Source organism: Podarcis liolepis (genome assembly GCF_965112155.1).
Source record: "Podarcis liolepis genome assembly, chromosome: 6".
NCBI classification, from domain to species: domain Eukaryota; kingdom Metazoa; phylum Chordata; class Lepidosauria; order Squamata; family Lacertidae; genus Podarcis; species Podarcis liolepis.
In genome coordinates this window covers 33,820,395-33,837,489 of record NC_139559.1, presented here as the reverse complement: position 1 = coordinate 33,837,489, position 17,095 = coordinate 33,820,395, and the positions used below count along the sequence as shown (strand labels likewise).

Sequence of the window (17,095 nt, the reverse complement as noted above, 5' to 3'; positions counted from 1 at the left end):
CATCCAAGTTTCCTTCGAAAAGCTGCAGCAACTCTCCTTTTAAAGCTCCATCTAGTCTCTTAATTAACACCTTTTTAGACTCAGGCAACCAACCCACCTCAACAAACTCCTGCTGCCTGAGGGACGGATTCACTGTGAAGCATTTAACACTAATCATGATCAGAGGCTTACCATAGACCTTGAGAATGAACAAGTCTAACAGTTGCCAAGAGGAATTGATTATGTGCAATTTTATTGCCAGGCGACATGAAGAGGTCCATCACCGGAAGTCCCCTGAACAGAAAAAGTTGCATCTGCTGAGGCTGTCCCTGCCATGCAGCTGGTGAAGTTTGAAAACACATACATAAAACCATCTTGAATTAAAAATTGGCAACCCTCCTCTTGAGGTGGTTCTTGACCTTAGTTTTATTTGCTGTTTTGCTCTTGCAGGTTTTTCTTATCTTCTGAAGGTGGTAACTGTTGCCCATATCTACATTAGTCACTATCTTGAGGGTCTTTTCCCCAAATTGTAACCTCTTCATGGATGCAAATGAAGCAAAATAATTTCATCTGTGATCTGTCTGCTCATCTTCTGAAACCTTTCCTCATTACTTGTTTGCAATAGTTTTATTGTGGTCATTAAATAAAAGAAAGCTTCCTATATCTCATGTTTTGTTATACTTCAGCAAATAACTGGTTAAAATGAGTCGTTCTGCTTTTCTGTTCCAGGTTCAGGGTGTTCTGTTCTGAAGGGGAGTTGATATGTGTGTAAGGATAACATGCATGGGTTATAAAAAGAAGGTGACACATACTTGTCATTATAATAGCTACTTAATTGTTTGACTATCACTGTTGACATGAGAAAACAAGCAAAGCATAACCACCAACCATCCAACCATCATCATTGCCTAGTTCTCCAAGATCAAAGCAAGGAGATATGTTGGCTGTATTATAATAGGTCCAGATGACTGGAGCAGGTATTCTAAGGCATGTGTTCAACAGTCAGGTCATATATCCATAGCAGTGACCAGGGGAGGAATGACCTCTGGGAGAAGGAATGCCATGGTGCATCTGCAGCAGCACAACTGGACACCTTCATCTGCGGCAGCTGCCACAAAACATGTCTTTCCTGTATCAGTCTCTACAGCCACAGCAGGTGCTGCAACTTCCAACAGTTTGGCTTCACCTCCAAAGGGTGCCAACAACAAATGCTACAATGGAAAGCAAGAAAGCCCAAGTTCGATTTGCATAATAAGGGTTGCTATATTTTGAAGAGCAAACAGGAGGACACTATGATGACTCTCATTTTAAATACCCCTACTATATGTAGGCTATAGAAGCTGTGATATATTGCTGAGGGGAACAGGAACGGAGAAGAGGAAAGCAAGTCTTCAACCACCAGTTATGTCTAAGTCTCATCCAGAAAGTATAACCAGAGACATTCTGGCAGATTTAAAAAATCCACCCGGACAGACATTTTATCCGTGAAAAAGAGGTCGTGTCCTGGAAAAAGAGGACACCTGGCAGCCCTAGAATAGTGTTGCCAGATCAAGAGCAAATTTCCACAGTAAATTAAGATGAGCAAGGTAAACTTGGCAGGAACTTAGGTTCTAGCTCAACATAGTAGTTAATGGAAGAACATTTCTCTTTCAGTGTGAATTTATTGGCTCAGTTCACACGTCACCATAAACTGTAGTTAATAGATTACCATGAAAATGTTGGGGTGTTTTGTTCCTTCCTGCTCATGCTGTGGAGAAACAAGCCATGATTTTTTGTCTGAACATTATGCCTGAAATAAGGATCATGACTATGGTGTCTGACCACAATCTGACCTGGTTTGGACATAATGCTTCGACAGGGATCATGACCTGTATTTTCCAAGTGCGACTTGGGAGAAGTGGGGCAGAGTGAAGTAGAAGTCATTTGCTTGAGCTCAGCATGCTATGATTTATGGCTTACTATGACATGCAAACAAGGTCACTGAAATATACCATTCCTCATCACTTACCTTCAGCAAAAGTATTTTATTGTATTCACTTACTTGCAGGCAACTCTGAGAGCAATTTGGACAGGTATAGAGATCAAAAACAAGCAAAGGTGAGGAACTGAGCCTTCAAATCCACCTTTTTTGCTTTCTAAAAGATTATTTATAGATGTAATACAATGTATATTAAAATCATAATACATATAATGATATACAGTGGTGCCTCGCAAGACGAAATTAATCCGTTCCGCGAGTCTCTTCGTCTAGCGGTTTTTTCGTCTTGCGAAGCAACCCTATTAGCGGATTAGCGGATTAGCGCTATTAGCGGTTTAGCGGCTATTAAAGGCTTAGCGGCTATTAAAGGCTTAGCGGATTAGCGGCTAAAAGGCTATTAGTGGCTTAGCGGCTTAGAAAAAGGGGGGGAAAGCGGAAAAAAATCGGAACACTTGCAAGACGTTTTCGTCTTGCAAAGCAAGCCCATAGGGAAAATCGTCTTGCGAAGCAGCTCAAAAATGGAAAACCCTTTCGTCTAGCGGGTTTTCCGTCTTGTGAGGCATTCGTCTTGCGGGGCACCACTGTACTACATTTTCATGCTAAAATATTAATGCCTAGTTCAGTGTTTTTCAACCTTTTTTGGGCAAAGGCACACTTGTTTCATGAAAAAAAATCACGAGGCACACCACCATTAGAAAATGTTAAAAAAATTAACTCTGTGCCTATATTGACTATATATAAAGTAATTCTCTTGAATAGGAATCAAATAAACACAAAGAAAGTATTTTATAATTACTTTATTATGAAATAGTAAGTAAACAGAAATGTGAAAAATTATAAAATACTTTATTTTTAAATCTTTTGAATTTTTCAATTTTTCCCATGTCACACCAGGCAACATCTCGCGGCACACTAGTGTGCCGCGGAACAGTGGTTGAAAAACACTGGCCTAGTTCATGGTCTGTTTGTTTGTTTGTTTGTTTGTTTGTTTCATAGATTTGATACATCACTTGAGAAAACCCTCAAACCTATTTACAAAAAACAAGGAAATCAAGGAAAAGTTCTAATAATTTTTTAAAAAACAATATGCACATAATCCTTCATCTGTGTTTGTTTTATGACCCTTTTCTCTAGATACACAAGCATATTTTTGCTGAATCTATTTAGTGAACAAACAATGTTCATTCCTAAGCAGTAGGGAGCTTATTTTTATTCATAGATGGAATGAGATGAAAAAACAGAAACAAAATTAGCTTTGCCACTAGAGACAAAGTGTTTTGTGTTTTTGGAAAGAGATTACAGAGCATTGTTGGAGCCAAGGTATACATAGCTGAGTTTTTCAACCCATAGTTTTATAAACATTGGGGTGCTGGAATCTGTATAAAAATTATGGAAACGGAGCGCTCTGACACTAGGCGCATCCATTGCGTTCCACAGAGCAGTCTGAATTAAAAGAGGGACCAGAGTGTAATTAATAGAATGCATTGATGGATAACTGCCTGGTCATTCCAGCCCTTATCCTCTAACTTCCATGACCGGAGCCTTGTATGCCCTACCAACGCTGGGCATTGCAGTTTACCCCATCACAGATTTATAGTTCCCAGCCACCCTTAGCTCAGCAAACCTCAGAATTCTTGGGGGGGGGGGGGAATACACTTTGGATGTACTCTTAAATGTGCAGTGTGTATGCAACATTACTTTCAGTTCATACAATGTGGTTCCACACCCCTCACTGGCATATCACCTAAAAAGCTACCTCATCACTTTTCTTACTCTAATGCTACTGGACATGTTCTGTAGAAGCAAATGAAGCCCCACTTTGGCCCCACAGTGAGAATAAGATATCTGCTGTTGCCTCCACATCCTGCTCCTTCTGCTGGGAGTCTGGTGGAGGGTTGAGGCCTCCTGCTCACTCAGTGCGCATCCCAGCAGGACACAGCATAATTTTTCCTTACTATACCAGAGCTCTTAGTGATCTTTTGAACCCCAAATCCACAGGAGTGGCAAAAGCCTAAGTAGGTGAAAGCATGGGGGGGGGGGCAAGATTCAGTGAAACCCACAGAAACCTTAAAGTAGGCTGATAACTCATTTTCAAGACCATTTTGCAGCAGCTGTTTTAGAGCATTTATGGTACAGCCCATGTGGAATTCAGGCACGGTTCCTCTTTGCTGCCACCATTTCTCTCTGCAATCAATATGTCTGGAATTGTTTTGTGGATTAGCAAGAAACACCTGATTGCTAATTAGTGACCTAATTTGGAGCATGGGAAAGAAAATAAAGATTCATTCAAAGATAGGGACGGGGTGAAATTCAATTCAGTTTGCATTGATTAATGAAGCAATACGCAGAACAATACACAAACTAAAATACAACCATTATTCAAAATGTACGCTTCTCCAAATTTTGCAGCAGTTTTTCAGCCAATCAATGGATGTATACACAAAATGCATATACGTGGATAAAGTCAACATTAAAATGCATATATTCTTGACAACAGCACACAAAAATACATTATATTAAGGGAAATGGCTTTGCAGAAATATATGTATTAGGCAGAATTTCATGCAAAGACGTGCATTTTAGGATAAACTTGCAGTAAAATGCTGCTGAATGTTAACAAGGACTGAAATATTCACTAACTGATACGGAAATGTGGAGAACAAGAGTGGAAAAAGGAAAAAACTGCAATTGACAGATTTGCCCATCCCTATTCAGTGTAGGAGGTATTAATGAGGTACAATGAGGGAAACATGCCAAAATTAAAATTATTCAGAGCAATCATTTTTGTCAGCGATAGAAAGGAGAAGGTAAAATTATGTAAGATGCAACCTCGATGTTACGTTTTACCCCACACTGCCCACCTGCCATGGTTGCTAATCCTCTGCTACATTTATGTTAACTTTTCAAAGCACAGTCACTTAAATAGCAGCAACAACGCAGTCACCAGCTCTCTTGCACCTGGATGAGTGTCTTGTGTTGCCTTAGATCTGCAAGCAGAGTACAGAAGTGGGTGTGTGCAGACATAGTCTTCAGGCTGTATATCCAGTCTAGCAGAGGGCGTGCCTGCTCACTCACACACAGGAGAGCAGAGTGTGGGGAAAGAGCAGCTGTCAGCAGACGGACGTATGGCAAGGAGGGCTCCCTGACATTCTACACCCGAACAAGACCTCTTTTTTTTTTGGTACTGCTGTTTCTGTTTTGTTTTTTAAGTCGCAAAAGAGAGACAGGTGACATCCCACCCACTGCCACCCCATCTGCAACCATGCTTCACTCTCCTTCTCCACTGAAAACAGCACTGGCTTATGAGTGCTTCCAGGACCAGGCCAATTCTACTCTAGCGTTGCCCTCGGATCACAAGCTGAAAACTAGGGGGACAGGAAAACAAAGGGTCCAGGAGCAGGTGATGATGACGGTGAAACGGCAAAAGCAAAAGACCTCCCTTTCATCAGCATCGAATGCAGCAGGACACTCCAACCGAGGTAAATACCTATCACTCCTTGATTAACAAGGGATGACCGCTGAGTGTGAGAAATTTGGCTGTACAGCGCTTGCCCCATCTGATGGTTCTTTGAGCTTAAGAATGTGTGGTATTGGGCATTGTCCACTGGAGTCAATACAGCTGGTGCCATTTGGTTCTCTTGGCAGGTTTGTGTTGTGGTGATACCAAGGAAGTTTTGCAACATCTTGAGGGATAACTAGGGATTTGGGGATCCCGGTCTCAGTAGTTTTGCAGCTTAGTGCCGAAATGGTTTCAAGATAGGCCATGGGAATCTAGTTAAGCTGAAGGACTTTGATTTGGATTGTGTAGATTGTGCAATATGGAATTGCAAGGTGGTGCTAAGAGCAAATGCTTCTGCTTTGAGATGAAATAGGTTGGAGCTGAACATCTTCTAGCCAGTTTCATCCTCAAGATTCCCGTAATTCTATCGTGAATGGCTGGTACAATTTTGCGAAAGTTAACCACAGATAAATTCCATGGACTTCAGCAGGAGAGGAAACCATTCCAATTTAGAGTCATGGAATCATAGAAGTCAAGCAATTCCCACTAAAACCAATGAGATTTGTAATGCACAATTTAACTTAGATCCAAGGGTTTGATATTATCTGGAGTCTTGACAGCATTTCAAGTCTATTTATCTACAAATTGGAAATGGTATGCACCCCAGCAGGAAAGTTGTCTGGTTGAAATTAAGGCATGTCCATAGATCTGCTGTGACTGTCAAACAGAGAATGTTGTTACTACTTATTTGCACCACTGATCTAAGTACTCTGTAACTTTCCAGACAGTGAAAGAATATTCAACATTAGTCATTCACAGAGCAGACGTGCTGAAACCAATAGATTTACATAACCCAAGTCTATTGATTTCAATGGTACCTCCAGAAGTATAACTTAGTTGGATTTAACCACCCCCTGGTTTTTATTTTACAGCTCGTGTGTCAACTTCTGCACACCTTAAACTGCAAATGATCTTGAAAAACACACATACACACATATATCAATTAAGCAAAGTGTGTGGCTTTTTGCTTTTTACATCACTGTTCTTAATTAGTGCTCTAAGATTATTGAGCAAACCCCAAAGCCTTGCCTTCTGTCTCCCCAGTTCATGACATTGTTATTCAAAGAATGAGGTTTTTAAAAATCTAATTTGGGAGCACTTTAACACACACCTTCTTTATGTATGAGACAGTGAAGTTTCATGATTTCAAGCTGCTGCTGCTGCTTCTTTTGAAAATCTTTGGGAGTGAATCATTCAGGCTAAAACCACATTTATAGATGTACTTTGTATTTTCATGACTCAAGTCTTGAGGAATTTATACTTAAAACTACTCCAGCAGATTGTATGCATTGTAGGGAGATTGTGAGAAGCAACTAACTATGTGAATTAAGAATCCTAAAATGAAGCAGAATGCCAGGTAGTTGTGCATTATGTCCCTGGTGGTCCTTAGGGATAGCCAACAAGACATGCCACTCTTGTCTGCATGGCAGGACACTTGGCTGAAGAACACTGTGGAGCTGTGTCTTAACATCTTATCCGTGTGTGAGATAATTTGTCCTTCATATCTCAGACTTGAGAGCCAGACCCATGGCCCTGTAAATTTCAGCTCATTTTGGAAAGGATAAGACTCCATTAAAAGCAAAGAGTGAAGTAATGTGTGACAAGAAGCAATTGTTTTTGGCATTTCTTTCATTGATATCCATATATTCCATGATCAAAATAGCAAAGGATTCTATCAGGAAAGGCTATCCTCTGTGTATCCTCTATGCATAGCAAGGCAAAAGGATTTGCCTATGGTCACTCAGCAAAGCTATGCACAACTGAGTGTGGATATAAACCCCTTGATGTTCTGTTAAATGAAAGATTTCAGGTTACGTGAAGGATTGCCTGTTGCTGCATAGACCAGTAAGATCACTTGGATCATCTGAGGAAAGTTTACTTGGGGCTCTGACCCTATCAAATATCACAGGGTGGTGACCCCAAAACAGGCTTTTTCTGTCATTGGCCTTGCACTGCAGAATGCTCTTCTGTCCGTCATACACAAAGCATCATCTGTTAGCAGCTTCAGACTTCCTGTGATGATATACCTTTTTATCCAAACGTTCCCTGACCCACAAGATTTGGACTGTCATTTCTGAATTCCTGTTTTCATTTGTTTTTATTTAATAGGGTTTTATGGGTTTTTAATGTTTTGCCTCTGTTTTTATTGTACTGTTTTATTGGTTTAATGCTATTTTGTATAACACTTAGAGGGTTTTTCCGGTTAATATTAGGCAGTTTAAAGATGCTTATAAACAAATAATTGTACCCCAAACAATCCTCCTGGGATTAAATAGGTCACCTGTTTATTCACAATTGGGTTTGATAAAACAGTGTGCTCCTTGTAACTCATATCTTTTGCACCAAGGCTATCCTTTGTAAGCAGCTTCTGTTATAGTTAAGACTTCAGTTGGTTGGTTAAGTGTTATGGGAAAGTGGCTTAGCTAGTTTTTAGAAATGTGACAATTTTTATTCAAGAGATAAATAACAGTTACTTAGATCAAGGCCCCTTGGATGTTCTGGGCTACTATTGCTGTCATCCTTGTTGCGCTGGCTTGGACTGATCGGTGTTGAAGTTCAACAGCGAACTTCTGGAAAGACACTTTGCGTATGACTTTTTCACGTTTGAGAGACTGGGTGAAAAAATTATTTGCTCTTGATGTACGTGCTGAGGAAAGGATATTCACCATGACCCAGCACATTTGTTGGGTGTTAAAATCCCTTGCTAGCTACACAATTTTTCCAGTGAATAGATTGATTTCCAAGTTGGAAAATAATAATATATGAATTGCCTTTCATAAACTTGGTTTGCTCTGAAAAGCTTGTACCAGCAACCTTAGTCTATGACAACAGGAGTGGTTAGTTGCAGCACAGATTGAATCAAACATCAGATGTTCTCAGCTTTGGTTTTGGGTATCAAGGAGAACTCTGAAAGACATGGCTCACACTTTCTTTCTTTTTGATCACATATGCATCTGAGGCCGAATTTTGTCTTTTTAAAATAAAAAGCAGTCTAATGTGGCTTTATTTGAGAGCTGCAGAGTGTGAAAGTGAAGTATTCATTTCCCCATTCCACTCCTTTAGTTTGTCTACCAAAAATTGCCCCCTCCCGACAAGCTGTTTTCTGATCTTATGGAATATGCTAAGGATCATTCCTTTGAGTTGCTCATCTCCTTGTGACTGACTCCTTATTTCTTTTCCAATATGAGTGGGAAAGGAACTTGGGGTTGAAGGACAAATGGCAGGGAGGGAAGGGTTAAAGCAGTCCCTCCCTCATTATTCATCAGCTTCCAACCACAGCTTTCCAAGGCTGCTTTTCAGTTTTAAGAAAAGCACTGGGAAAAGAGACACAGAACTCTGTGTTGTGGAGAAGAAGGGTGTCAGTGCTTCCAGATGAGAGCTTAATATTTTAAACAGCCATTGAGATATAATTGAAACTCCTGTCACAAAGAAAAAAACTCCACAAATTTTTTGTTTTTAAAAGAATTTATTGGATTGTCCACTGGGAAGAGTAAATCTGGATTAAACGAGGAAAAGTCTTTGCTGACATTTTGATGTCAACAATGTTGCATGCATGCCGCAAAAAATAAAATGAAATGAAATAATTGCACACATGAAGAGCATGCCATCCCACAATAAATACCCACTGGACGCACCCTGCATGTTTAAAAAGGCATTTCAGGATACCAATACAGCAACAATTGGAATTTGTGTTTATTATGTTAGGTCTACTTTTTATGTAAGAATGACGGCTTAGTGGGATCAGCTAGGCGGATGTTATCTAGTAAAAACAGAAAACACAGTATCTTAAATCCATCAACTGGGTTATTTACACATTTGTTTTGAGCAGTAATCCAAAGTATTTATTTCTATAATTTACATTAAATTCAATAAAATTATTGCATGTTTTCTAAAAGAATCAATATTTCAATTTTGACACAATGCTATTCCTATGCAGCGTAGACTTGTTGAAATTAATGAACACAGCTAACTTGGGTCCATTAATTTCAGTAGATCTACTCTGAGTAAACCTTTAGTGAAAATATGTCATCTGCTTTCTAACATAATCTCCTTTAGGAGTTGTAGATGAATCCCACAGACCTTCTGTTCCTGAGAAACAAAATGGTTTCATGCATTGGTCTTCTATTAGATGTTGTCCAGAAAATACCAATACCCCAAAAGAATTCTTTTTTAGGCTGGATAAGGGATACACACCCTTTTCAAATTAATTGTACATTACAAACTTATGATTTATGGCAGGATAGTATTTGATGGATGTAAAGTTCATAAAGTGGTTGTGTAACTAACATCTGAGCAACAGTAAGTTGCTAAAATTGGATGGCAATCTCTCTAGAGTGCTGATGGAACACAGATAAGAAATTGCAGAGAAATAGCTGTTGCTGGCAGCCTGCCTGCCTGAAAGGTTGCTAACATAAAGTGCAAAAGAAGTGGAATCCAAAATTAAGCCTAAATTGAGCATCTATCATAGAAGTAAAAATAATAACTAAGAACAGAATTATTACATTGGAGTAGACATAGGTGACTGACGTCATTGTAGAAAAGGAAATAACACAGTTTTTCTCAATGGATAGATTCGTAAGGATAATAAAGTCCATTAATTTTCAGAAAGCTGTCACAAACTCAGTTTTTATAGACATTTTAATAGTCTCTGGATAATAGGAAACATTTGTGTGTGTCATGATGTCATGATGATTGGTTTTAGATTAACTGTTATCATTGTAGATAGCTTGTTGAGCAATGTAGATAATGTTGAACAAGACAGATAAATGGAGATTCTGCAAATGGAAAGCATGGTCGCAAGATAGCATCTTTGGTGAGCAATGGCAGTTTGCATCAATGTACAAGGAGAGAGGGAAGGAGGATTTTGCCTTGGTCAATCAGTAAATGTGAGCTTCCGATGTTGTAAATGGCTATTAAACAGAATAAAATCAAGATTTGTGAATTTAAGGAAGACGTATTTTGGGTTTTTCCTTAGCCTTTCTTTTAAGGAGTTGCTTGTCACTGATCAGTGGCATCTTAGGTTCATTTTACATATTAAAGGTAAAAAGCTATTATACTTTGTATATGTATAATATTATATATATTATACTCTGGTAAAATGAGTATTTAGCCAATAGTCAATGATGTCTTACTGAAGTGTGAATCTGTATGCTACCTGTTTTAAGCATATATATTATACTTTATATTTTTACATCTATCAGGCCAAATGTAAGCACTTGCAATGCTTCTTTAGTTACCATGGGAAAATTTCAACCACGGAATTTGAACCATTGAAATAAATGGAAATTAAGTGCATATGTCTTGCTGAATCTTACCCATAATGCAACAAGAATGGTAATGGCTCTGTAGTGCTAACCTGGCCCCACCCATCTCCACCTCCCCTTTGTGCAATTGACGTTCCACATTAATATAATGTATTTGCATTCATTGCAACACACACTAGGCTTTGTAGGTTTACTCAGTTGTCAATTGGTTGTATATACATATGAAGCATAACATTTTTAAAGCAGGTGTCCCACCCCCCCATTGTGCAGATTAGTATAATTTTTAGATGCTGAGCAATAATAATATTGGTGATACTTGCAACTCCTCACATGAATGAAAGGAATCCATAAAGTATTTATTTATTTTTCTGGAAAGTGTTACTAATGACAAAGGCAAAAAGAAAAGAAGTATGTGAACTAAGTACAGTGCTACCTCTGGTTACGAACTTAATTTGTTCCGGAGGACCGTACTTAACCTGAAACTGTTTTTAAGCTGAGGTACCACTTTAGCTAATGGGGCCTCCCACTGCCGCTGCGCCACCAGTGCGCGATTTCTGTTCTCATTCTGGGGCAAAGTTCTTAACCTGAGGTACTGCTTCTGGGTTATCAGAGTCTGTAACCCGAAGTGTTTGTAACCTGAGGTGTTTCTAACCTGAGGTACTACTGTAGACAGAAAGTATCATCGTGCTTCTTCGATTGGTATCTTCCAGATTTACAGCTAAAGAGGAGTAGAAGAGGTCAGATCTTTACTAATGCTTGGGAATGTAGATGTACTGCCTATCATGGCTGCAAGGGATGAAACTGCAGCACATGAACTCAGACTCTCTGCACATTTGGAGACAATATGGCACACCTTGGTCAATGCTATATGCTTCATGTGCAGATTAGGAACGTATGAAGCTGTCTTATATTGAGTCATGCCATTGGTCTGCCTAGTTCAGTAATGGCTACACTAACTGGAAGTGACTCTCTGGGATTTTAGACAGGGTTCTCTCCCAGCCCTACCTGGAGATGCTGGGGATTGAGCCCTTCCCCAAATTGTGAGGGGGATCCTTAGATAGTAATGCCATTTCATGACTCCTCAACAACAACAACAACACCACAGGCAAGTAGCATGAGGTGAAAATTGTGTAGAACATCCACAACACCATATAATTTAAGCTGAAAATCCATATAGAAGGACTGAAACTACAGTGGTACCTCGGGTTACATACGCTTCAGGTTACAGACTCCGCTAACGCAGAAATAGTGTTTCAGGTTAAGAACTTTCAGGTTAAGAACAGAAATCGTGCTCCGGCGGTGCGGCAGCAGCAGGAGGCCCCATTAGCTAAAGTGGTGCTTCAAGTTAAGAACAGTTTCAGGTTAAGTACGGACCTCCGGAACGAATTAAGTACTTAACCCGAGGTACCACTGTAGATTTTTTTTATATGTTAAGAATTTAAATAGTGTCAAAGTCTCTTAGGGTGTGTCACATGCTTCAAAGATCAACATCTTTTGAGTGCTCATTGCCTCAGAACATTTGTGCATAGTTTAGGACTTTTAAAGAGAAATAACATTTGCTTCCCCAAATGCTGGCCATCTACATATTTTACAACCCTGTTTTGCTTTCACATTGCATTTTAGTCCCTTTTGCTTTTAGTTATTGCAATCGTTCTTTTACTCAGAAATGCATTGGGATAATGAATCACTCACTGTGCACCTCTCTTCATTTTTCATGTTAAATGCACTAATAACACACTATAGCACTGTGTTGCTATTATTAAATGTTTGATTTTTTAAACCAGGTTTTTAAAAATGCAGGGCCACTGGGGGTTTCATGAGAGCCTTGCAGTGCAATATTATACATGTCTACTCAGAAGTAAGCCCAATTGGCTTCAGTGGGACCCATGTAAATGAGTAGAGGATTGCACAATACAAAATACTTGGTCTCACAACACCAATTACTGTCAGCTGATAACAAAAATGAATTCTAGTAATGTGCAGAAAGGTGTGGAGAATGCCCACATGTGAGATTCCAGATGTGTGTCCTTTCCTTCAGTACCATCAGGATTCCTGGACAGCTGATATCTTTCTAAACATGAACTGTGGCTTAACCTTTGTCTATCACTTTCCATTTCAAAGATAAGGTTAACCAGCTGGATAGACACATGTCTTTATAAAACACACACACAGCAATCCAGAGCTATAGGTATGCTGCAAAGTACAAACACAAGTCGGCATGCCAATATTTGTTTTCAGAAATTCTGGCAATTCAGGCTAATTGCCTCTTTCTTCAACAAGTAGCAATGTTTTTGAAAAAAGGGATCAAGTTGTTTGTCTGCTTTAGTTTCTGGTTTTGTTGTTATGCTTTGTGGTTGCTCATTTCTGATGATGAATGCCATCTTAGTTCACAGATAAAGCAGAAAGCAATAATAATAGTAATGAGAATAGTAATCATCATCATCATCATCTATCCAGATTGCGCATGCCAGTATGCAAAAGATTTGTCTAGATTTTAACATCTTATTCTCGGTCCACCCCTCCAATGGGATTCCACCCTGAGAGGTTAAGTGGGAGAAAAGATAAGACTCAACTTAGTGGAAGGGGGTCAGTTCTCCTCTGGACTGGCTTTCTCAGCTGAATGGTGACGGCGGGGAACAGTGCACATATGTGCAGACTTAACACATGCAACTTTACAAAATGGCACCAGTCACCTCCATGCACTTCTTATTAAGGGGCAGATCCCTACACAGTGCTGCAAACATATATTTACATTCACAGCACATTGCTTTATTACACTGTTCTACAAAATTGAACAGCAGAAATTACTCTGCTGAAGTTTTCTTTTTTAGGTTTGTCTGGCATCCTTCAGTTCTGGCAGGGCCTGTAAAACCTGGCTGATCAGCAACCCTCGTCTCCCGCACTCCAGAACCTTGTAAGCATCTGTCTGTATATCAAAGACCTTGCTTCTACAAGGGATTACGCATTACAGTAACTAAGTGAGTGGGCTGAGTTGTGCCATATATTTTTCTCCCTATTGGCATTATGGTGCACACAGGAAAGATGATTATGAATGAACCAGTATAGTTCTCACTGACAGAGTCTGGGTGGGAAATAGGACCCACTTTGTTGCATGTTGGGACCATACATGGTTCACTAGGTGTCAATTAGGATAAAATGATAACATCGTTTCTCCCATGAGAACCCAAATGCTTTCATGTATTTGTGACACCTGGTGGATTACTTGTGGGGACCTGATGAAATGAACACAAAGTCCTGTATGTGATTATAGCACCACATACATATCAGAAGAGTTTTGCCTTATAAAATTATTCCCAGAGGACTAGGGCAAAGAAATGTGTGAGTGTGATTTATAAGGCCAATTTATTTCTATAAATTCAGCATCCATCATCATCATCATCATTTTGGGCGGCTTCCAACAGAACACTAAAAACAGAATAACACTTCAAACATTAAAAACTTCCCTAAACAGGGCTGCTTTCAGATGTCTTTTAGAAGTCAGATAGTTGTTTATTTCCTTGACATCTGATGGGAGGGTGTTTCACAGGGCAGGCGCCACTACCGAGAAGGCCCTCTGCCTGGTTGCCTGTAACCTCACTTCTTGCAGTGAGGGAACCGCCAGAAGGCCCTCGGCGCTGGACCTTAGTGTCCAGGCTGAACGATGGGGGTGGAGACACTCCTTTAGGTATACTACCTAAGAGAGCAAGAGAAGGAGAAAATGCTGTTTTATATACTGGTCCTGTGACGCTATTCCCATCCCACAGAGGCAATGTGCTTTAGCATTGAATTTATATCGGGTTTAAGCTATTTGTGAATGGGGATCATGTTCAGAAAATATACAGCACTACAAATTAAACTGCAATAAACTGCAAAACCCACCAGAGTTCCATGTGCAGGAAAAATGCAGAGTGGGTTCTGTGCCCATTAGAATAACTGCAGACTAGAAAATGGATACCGAAACAGCATTTTTGCCTTACAGCAGCAACCAGTGAAGGAAATTAGGGCAAGAGACACTGATTTGCTCAAAGACAACTAGCTAGTTTCCTGGTTTACAGCATAATCCTAAGGACGACTGTGCAGAAGTAAGATCTGTTGAATCCAGTGTGGCTTACTCCCATGTAAGTGGGGCTGGGATTGCAGCCTTAGAGTTATTTTATTGTTTCTGTAGTAACAGTGTTTCCTATAGTTATACTAGGGCTTGCTCTGTGGGTATGTGAAATGTGAAAGTCAGATGCATTCCTTGAAGCGCTTGAAGACTTCTGCCAGGCAAATGCAATGAGTCAGGAATCCCTGGATGTGTCCACTTTGTATTTGTAGGAAATGGAGACATCTGTCAATTTCAGTTTCTCTCGGTTTCTTGTTTTTCTTACATTAAGTTTGATTTCAACACATCTGTATGCTTTTTTTTTTTAAGGCCTCACCAAAATTCATCATCATTTAAGTGCACATTTTGTGTGCAATTTTGCTGAATATGCACATATTTCCATGCAGTTTTCCCTGTAATAAAGCATTTTTGTGTGTAGTTTTCACTAATAGGTGCATTTTTGTGCACCTTTCCCCACTGTACACACTTGTGTACCCATTTCTAGATTGAAGAACTACATCACAAAATCTTGAGAATGAATTTCAAAGAATAGCTGTGTTTCAGTTTGCATATAGTTTTCAGAAGTGTGAATTTCTCCCTTCCCTAATTTGGAGGCCCAATTCCTCCTTTATATATTTTCTGTAGCAAAAGCATCAAGCTGCTTCCCCAACAAACATTAATGCCACAGAAAACTGTGAAGCTACTCCATTATTTTATTTTACTACATTCCATCCATTTCTCTTCCACTTTTCTTCCATCCTTTCAAGGCAGCTTACACAGAATGCCCAGGTAGTCTCCCTTGCAGGCAGTGACCCAACCCAAACCTGCTTAGTATTAGCAGTTAGTATCACTAGCCCATACTTAGCCCTTGCCCTGGGAGCATTATACTACATGTAATCAACGTTCCACGCAGGCTTTCTCAGCATAGTACATCCAGGCACTTTGAGAATGGAATTAACCCAGCCTCCTTCCTCCTTCTAGCATGTCTAATTTCAAATGGGTTTCCCTGTTCTCATAGAGCTAAATAATACACTTGCAAAAAGCTGGTGCAAAAGTGCTCTGGGCTGAAGAAACTTGCTAAGCCTGTAATGAAACTCCACCTTCTCTTCCCCTTCTATGGAGCACTTCTGCTGTTGGCCAGAAGGTTGCCCTCAGCCAAAGAACAACCTCCTAGAACAAAAGATGGCTGAAGGTTTAATTAAAATATATATATATGGAGGTTGTGCGGCAACATTCTCAGCTTCTCTCTCATATATATATATATATATATATATATATATATATATATATATATAACAACAAAGCACTAAACATGCACAATTAGCTTAATTGCAGAAAGTCTTGGGCATCCAATGATTATTTTCCCCCATTGATCCAATGATATTTGTTCTGGTTCAGGACATTTATCTGCTACAGCAAATGCACAATTTCTGCAATAGGAGTGTTAAATTATAGGACAAGGTCCAATTAAGTCATACTCATGGTAGAGCCATTGAAATCAATGGATGTAAATTACTTTAATTATTTCAGTGGGTCTGTTTTGAGCATGACTAATGCTGGACATCACCCACAGTTATTTGCAGCATCATTGGGGCTCTTTCATATGTATGCACCAGGAAGACTTCATTCCTTTGCTCATGGTTTGACCTTAGAGGCCACAAATAGAACATGTTTCTCTTTTAGAATTTTATGTTTAGTTTGGCCACATATGAAGTAGTCATTAGTGGTGCCCCAACCCTATGTGCAGCATGGGTTGTATCCAATTCTCATCCTACTCAGAGGAGAGTCATTGACATGAATGAGGATTACTTAGTTCTATTAATTTTAATTGGTTTATTCTGAGTTGGACTTTGTTGCTTATTTGTTGTTGATTACTAATAACTGAAACTCAGTGGGTAGTAGTCAACAACATTTTACTCAGAGTAGACTCATTGAAATTAATGGACCTAACTTAACATTTCATTGGAGTAAAATGTCATTGCAATACAATGGACTTTGATTAACTGTTGACTTCATGTGCACTTCCTCTGAAGCAGTTGTTGCATGCCCCACTTCTCATAATTTTGGACATTAGTTTACATTATGCTGCCTTAACAGTTAAATTTTGACAGCTTCCCATTTTTGTGGATGAAGAAGGTAAAGAAGGCATTGGTCAGTAATTGTACACTATGCAAAAAATTCAAACGGAAGCAAAGTGAAAGTTGTGTAAATGAGTTAGTAAGGATTCATTG

The 17,095-nt window shown here is 39.5% G+C and overlaps 1 protein-coding gene across 1 annotated transcript in view; it reads left to right on the top strand.

The window, feature by feature from the left end:
- Positions 1-5,010: 5,010 nt before the first annotated feature.
- PKP1 (plakophilin 1) overlaps positions 5,011-17,095 on the top strand; it is a 48,791-nt gene continuing 36,706 nt past the window's right edge. The window contains exon 1 of the mRNA XM_083508558.1: positions 5,011-5,436. Coding sequence (XP_083364684.1) covers positions 5,220-5,436 — 217 coding nt within the window. The 5' untranslated portion in view covers positions 5,011-5,219. The remainder of the gene's footprint in view (positions 5,437-17,095) is intronic.